Here is a 6,705-nt window from a genome sequence, read left to right on the forward strand (position 1 = left end):
ATACATATCCCCCATGTGGAGAGCCTTGGACATGGCACCAGGGGGGCTTCCAGCATATCAGCTCTTGTCTGATGCCCATCCCTAGACTCAGACTGATATGTTAACAGATATCCTCACAAGTGAAGACTATCTTTTTTTATACCTGTATCCATGCAACATCAGATAAGGTAGCCTCACAAAGGGAGATCACCAGTAGGTGACAGTGGATAGTCTTTATCTCTCTTCTCCCTCTTCTAAGGGAATTTCTGGGGTTGGTGGATCAGGACTCCCCTGGTCATCCCAGCTCATGGGTACCCTTTTCTTTTTCTACTTCACTAAGAATTTTTGAACCTCCAGATCTACTAGACCCCTGTATCTGAAACATACTCATTGTAGTATGTACATACATACACCAATGGCTATTTTCCCCTTACAAGGGAGGTAGCCAAAAAATAAAGGCATAAAATCCACTCCCACTTATTCCATCTCCACATACTCCACTCCAATTTACCCCCCTCCCTCCCTCTTATCTTGGCTCCTCCTGGAAGGTTATTAATTTGCTTTGCGGAGTCATGGTATTTCCCCAAAAGAGTCATCTTGCACTGAAGTCTTCTCGTAGAAGATAAGTAGGGAATGGTTGGATAAGAAGCTGCAATAGTGTTTCTGAAGTGATGTTTCCTGATAGGAGAGATTAAGAGCATACCATTACTGGCCAGTGTAGGAAAAGATTGGCTGCAGTGGTTTGGAGGTGGGTGTGGAATGTAAGTGGTAGTGATGAGATGCCTAGGTAGATAAAGATGGTTGTACCTCCTTGTTTGGTTCGGGTAGGGAGAGTAAGTGGATAGTCTTTTAGGTAGGGGATGTGGGTGTACCTCATTGTTTCTTGTAAACATATGCAATCAGGTTTGTTGCTGGAGGAGGACACATTTTTCCAGTCTGGAATGTTCCCACCAAATGCACTGTATAACAGAGTGTACTCTTATTTGGGTTGAAAGGATATGATTATTAGTATAGGTTGTGTATCAGTGGGGGCATGTGTAGAGTTGGTCACTCCAGTTAAAGGTTCTGTGTTCTTGGGTGTGGTGTTTTTGGGTGATGGGATGGAGTTTAGGGATGAATCTGAACTTGACAGGTACTTGTTCATTGTAGTTGGGTCTGCTGGGGCTATTCGGAGATGTAAGAGGCTTGAGTAGGGCTTGGTATCGGGGTGTGTGATTGGTATCTGGGTAGGATGAATTTCAGCTTGTATCACCATATACCAATATACTAAACTCTCTCTCCTGTGCAAGGACTCGTGTAACTGCCAAAAGGATAGGATAAGATGTCCTTACAAAATAATGGCGAAATGCTGTCTCACTACTTCATAGTGGTGCCTCCTGGGATTGACTCGCACCAAGGGAGTTGACTCTAAATGCGCATCAGCAGCCCTTGAAGCAACACCCATGGCCCACCCTGTGATATCTCTCTATTAACAGGATGATGAATACTTACCTTCTGGCACACTTCACAAGGAAACAAATTGAAAAGGACCACAAGCATAAAGGATGTGAAAAAATAGCTTTCCATACAAATGCATAAGCTCATGGAATAGTTGGCAAGGGGATACAGTCCAAGCTGGAACCATATATGAATATAAACGTAGGTACTTATTTTTGATTCCATAATAATGACAATGATTATGGTGATGAGAATAATGACAGTTATGATAATGATGGTAAACGGAATGATAATGACAAAGATTATTGTGATGGTAATAATAATAAATGTAACTAAACACCTACTCAGGCCCTCTGGTTACTCTCCACAGTGTGCCCCTGGTTTGCCTTAGCCACGCTATTGAAAAAGAAAGAAAATAAAAATCAGGAGACTATTCTTTCACTTATCCACTCAATCCTCTGCCAATAACATTACACAGGTGACTCCTGCTCTGAGCACAGAGAGGGTTTGCAACAGTATCTCTTGTAGACACAGAATCCAGATCCCTCCTGTCCTTTGCTTCAGTCTTTACCACCAAAATTTCTGCTCCTCTTGCCACATTACTCTATTCATAATCTCCACTGTCTCCTTGCTCGCACCCTACATAATCACCTCTGATTCACAAAGTACCCAGGAAGCACTTTCAACACTCCATTCCTGTCAACCGCTGATCCACAAAATCTCATGGATTACCTGACTCTCCTCTTGATCAAATATATATTCTTTTGTTAGATGCCAATTCATGCTGGCTTCCTCAGCAATGAATGGGCCGAGAAGGCACCTCGGAATGCAGCATTGAATCCCTCTGATACTTCCACCTTACTGCCCTCCAGTTTACATGATGGAACATACATCAAAACTGCTGGGAGATCCAACTACTTAGAAGATGAATAAATCTCATGCATGCCTATGACCCTCTTCCCCATCAATGTAAAAGACACTGAGACTAACAATGATATGCTTAAGAACAAGCTATTCTTGTCTCACTCATGGCCATCTTACAATCAGAGATGACCCTCCCACCTGCCCTTGAGGTACTCCCCCTTTGATACTCCCTTTACTATATTTGACTCAAATACCATATTTATACAACTCATCACAACAATCTCCTATTCCTCCCTCCCACAAAAAGGTTACTTCATTTTAAAAACTTTTAAACTTTAAAAATTGAAACACTTCATTTTAAGAGAATCAACACCAACAATTCTGTATTTTCTGTAAAAAAGGGGATTCCTTTCCAAATTGGGATTGCCCCATACCATGTACGCCTGATGTGACACATCATTAGTCACATAATTTTAGGAAGATCACGCCCCCATACTTACACCCTACTGGTTAGCTCAATGACAAAATTGTTTAACAATGGACTATAATGATAAAGTTTGCTGACAGAAGACCTTTTAGTCCATAACGAGGTTGGATGCAATAAATAGATAAATAAGTAAATAAAAAGAATGAATTTGTTTATGTAATGAATTTTCAAAATCGATTTTTATAAAGTTCAATTGACCCAGTTGGAAACTTCTGTTTATTGACGTGGTTGACAAAATTTTTGAAATACGTCTTGACTGGCCATTATTTCTCGTCCTTTTCGTATTTGGTGTGAAAATATTTCTGATCAATGGCACAATATTATAAAAAGTATTGATGACTTTCTGTAACAAAGTAATATATATATATAAAGAATGTCCTCTAGTCACAACAAAGTTCCGTTCCTACGCAACGTCGTAAACCGATTTTCGGCGTAGGTCGTAACCAACCTAAGTAAGAATCTTCCATGGTGATTGTTTTCTTTTTCTTCGGTGCACTGTCATACGCTTGGAAGCTATAAGAAAAAAAAATTGCTAATAATTAGTAATCCAAAATTGTGCTTCCTCTGTCTATCGTCCCGTGACGACGTATTCCTCCTCTGCGCTTACGGTCTTACCAACTAGTTTTTCGTATTATATATATATATATATATATATATATATATATATATATATATATATATATATATATATAAAGTAAAACCATCAGCAAAGGGGAATATGCAGGGATAAACACTGCCAGTCTCGTCAGCGGGAAACGAGACCGTCGTAAACCGAGGATATATATATATATATATATATATATATATATATATATATATATATATATATATATATATATATATAAAGTAAAACCATCAGCAAAGGGGAATATGCAGGGACAAACACTGCCAGTCTCGTAACCATGAAACGGCGGGAATCGAGACCGTCGTAAACCGAGGACTAATATATATATATATATATATATATATATATATATATATATATATACACATATATATATATACATATATATATATATATATATATATATATGAAGGTAATTTACGGATGGCCGAGTACAGCGGGTTCGAATCCTGCATGCAACTGTCACAAAAATTATCGATATATATTATATATATATATATATATATATATATATATATATATATATATATATCACCGGTGAGAAATGTAGGAACACATTTGTAAATCATAACTAACACCACACTCGGACGAAAGAAGGAGTTGAGTAAGCGAAAACTATATATTTCGATTGATAACTGCAATATAGTTTCGCTTACTCAACTCTTTATCTTTCGTCCGACTGTGGTGTTAGTTGTAATATATATACATATATATATATATATATATACATATATATATATATATATATATATATATATATATATATAATGATGGAAGTGATAACAAAATTATTGGTAATAAACAGTAGAAAATCATAATAGCAATCTGCGTTTTGTTTGTATGTTCCCTGTTGCGGTTTTGCATCAGATCTGTTTACGTACAACAGGTCGGACCAGGAATCAACAAACTTAAGATCGTAAGATTCACTCTCAGTTGTTAAAATTCATCTTCCTAATTTCTTTTCATGCCCTCAATGCAGCAAACGCATTAAGATTATACAAATCGGTTATAATTCTTTGTTTCATAAATACTTTGTATTCCATTTCTGTCGTAGCAAGAAACTGTAGCCGAGTTGTACGGAATCGTAAGAAAGAGACGCGAAAGGTGGATTTCCAATACATTTAAGTGGACCTTTCGATCTTATGTGACTCCTCGTGCATGATAATGAGAAACGAGGGCCCCAAGTGGATGGATGGGTGGTGGGGTGCATGCCTTCAGTCCCAACACGTGGCCAAGGAGGCAATTGGCACAATGAGAGTGTGGGGGAGGAATAACTGAGGGTGAGCTGTCGCTATGGCTGGCTCGCTCGCTTTCTCGCTCGCTAAGGGCAGAGGAGCGAAGACCTCAAGTAGTGGATAGAATCCGTGCCAAGTGCCAAGGCACCTCGCAGCAGCCGCTGCTCTAGGCACTCCCTCAGTGCCTAGGCTGCTGGCATGCCCCCCGCGCCCTTGCCGCTGCTGCTGCCCAGCCTGGCGCCTTCCCTTCACCCCCTTCAGGAGTGGAAAAATACTCCTTCGTCGTGCGTGAGGACGTCGGAGGATGGCCAGCGTTGCGGCGGTGTCAGCGGGAGCATTTTCGAAGTGACAAAGTGATTTCTTTCCGTGTGCTTGGGGCCCAGTGACATCACACTAGTGCCTCGTCGCCATGTCGCTTCCGACTGAAGCAGCAGACCCCTTGTCGCAGTCTAGTGTCAGTGAAATAATGAGCGAGTCTGTAGAAGGTATCTATGGCTGCGCGTCCGAGGCGCCGAGCGTGGCGCCAGGGGCGGATCAACGTGCTTTGTCGCCAAAAACGTCGACGCCAGGTCGTGGCGGGGTCCCCTTTGGCACCGGGGTAGAAGGTCATTCGTGCTTTAAATCTCCTAGTTGCCATGAGTTCCCCCGACGGAACACGCCCAAGCGCCAGGCACCGCTACCTCCGTCAGTAGCGACACAGGCACCTTCAGGAGTGCTGCAGTCCCCGTCGCCAGTGCCACAGTCCCCTTCAGTAGTCCCACATTCTCCTTCAGTAGTGCAACATCCTGCTTCAGTAGTTCCACAGTCTCCTTCAGTAGTGCAACTTCCTCCTTCAGTAGTGCAACATCCTGCTTCAGTGGTTCCACAGTCTCCTTCAGGAACGCCACAACCTCCAAGTCCTGCCTCCTTTGAGGCCAACAAGCCCCAGGAGGTCGTACACAACTTGAATCAGCTTGTGAGCCACCCTGTCGTGGTTCTGCCCAAAGGTCGTGTTCCCACAACCTCACAGCACAACTTCCCCTCCCGCGCCACCCCCAGGAACCTAAACAGCCTCGTCACCAAACACATTGACGACGACTCCGACTCGGACACGACGATGTCGGAATCCTTTTCCGAACACGTCATCTTCCCCAGGCCTCAGCTCCCCGTCCCTCGAGTATCATCTCACCAGATTCCCTACGCCCAACAACACAGCCCTCGCCAGGTCTTTCACGAACCTCTGAGACAAAGCCCCCAGCTACCAAGCCATGGTTTCGTCAGTAGCAGATTGATAGAAGCGCCCATCACGGTCCCAAACGACTCCGTGACCTCGACAGCTCATTTAGAAGATACCCATGGCGCCTTGAGGCAGCGCTCTCGACGTATCGTTCATTCCTCCTCTGACCCGACCGTGTCTGTCTCCCCCTTCGCCCGTCCGACACGGCAGCCCTCCCGTCAGCCTCTATCTCCACCGGGTCTAGACCACTTGAGCGAAGAGGAGGGCTCCTGTGAAGCGGAGGAACGCCAAGCTCTCATTCCTTCGCGATATGACGTCACAGAGTCCAGATATCGGTCTCCACATATGCCGCCGCTGCAGAGGACGGATTCGACCGTGACTGTGGCTCACATCTCTGAGGACGTGCTTGTGTCCTCGCGTCTCAAGCTCAAAGTGACATTGACCAATCTCACGGTAGTCACGGTAGTTGCGGCCCTCGTGCTTCCCAATACCGCACAGGTGCTCTATACTGCGTTCAGGTGAGTCGTCTGTCTTCTAGGTTACCTGTATAGGTATGTTTTTCATATGATTTCTTCCACATAACCTAAGATGATTTGGATCTTAAAGTAAGACTGAAACTTGACTCTGCAGACTTGCTTTTGGGACGCTCTTCCCCGCCTACTACTCGTACAAGGCCGTGAGGACGAAGGACGTCAAGGAATACGTGAGTTCCAAAGACTAACCAGGGTATAAACGAGCAAAGTCTATCCACGCGTAGGGCCAAGGAGTCGGGGTTTATTGAATGACGTCATGTCGTTCCGTCAGAGTCGTGATTGTTTATATATTTACTTATGTGTTTATTTACTTATTTATTAACTTATTT

General features: G+C 43.3%; 1 protein-coding gene across 1 annotated transcript in view; it reads left to right on the top strand.

The window, feature by feature from the left end:
- Positions 1-4,653: 4,653 nt before the first annotated feature.
- LOC143038922 (uncharacterized) overlaps positions 4,654-6,705 on the top strand; it is a 16,956-nt gene continuing 14,904 nt past the window's right edge. The window contains exons 1-2 of the mRNA XM_076208678.1: positions 4,654-6,361; positions 6,474-6,546. Of these exons, the coding sequence (XP_076064793.1) occupies positions 5,037-6,361; positions 6,474-6,546 (1,398 nt within the window). The 5' untranslated portion in view covers positions 4,654-5,036. The remainder of the gene's footprint in view (positions 6,362-6,473; positions 6,547-6,705) is intronic.

The sequence above is a fragment of the Oratosquilla oratoria genome, chromosome 25, assembly GCF_046742065.1.
Source record: "Oratosquilla oratoria isolate Oo_2021 chromosome 25, ASM4674206v1, whole genome shotgun sequence".
NCBI classification, from domain to species: domain Eukaryota; kingdom Metazoa; phylum Arthropoda; class Malacostraca; order Stomatopoda; family Squillidae; genus Oratosquilla; species Oratosquilla oratoria.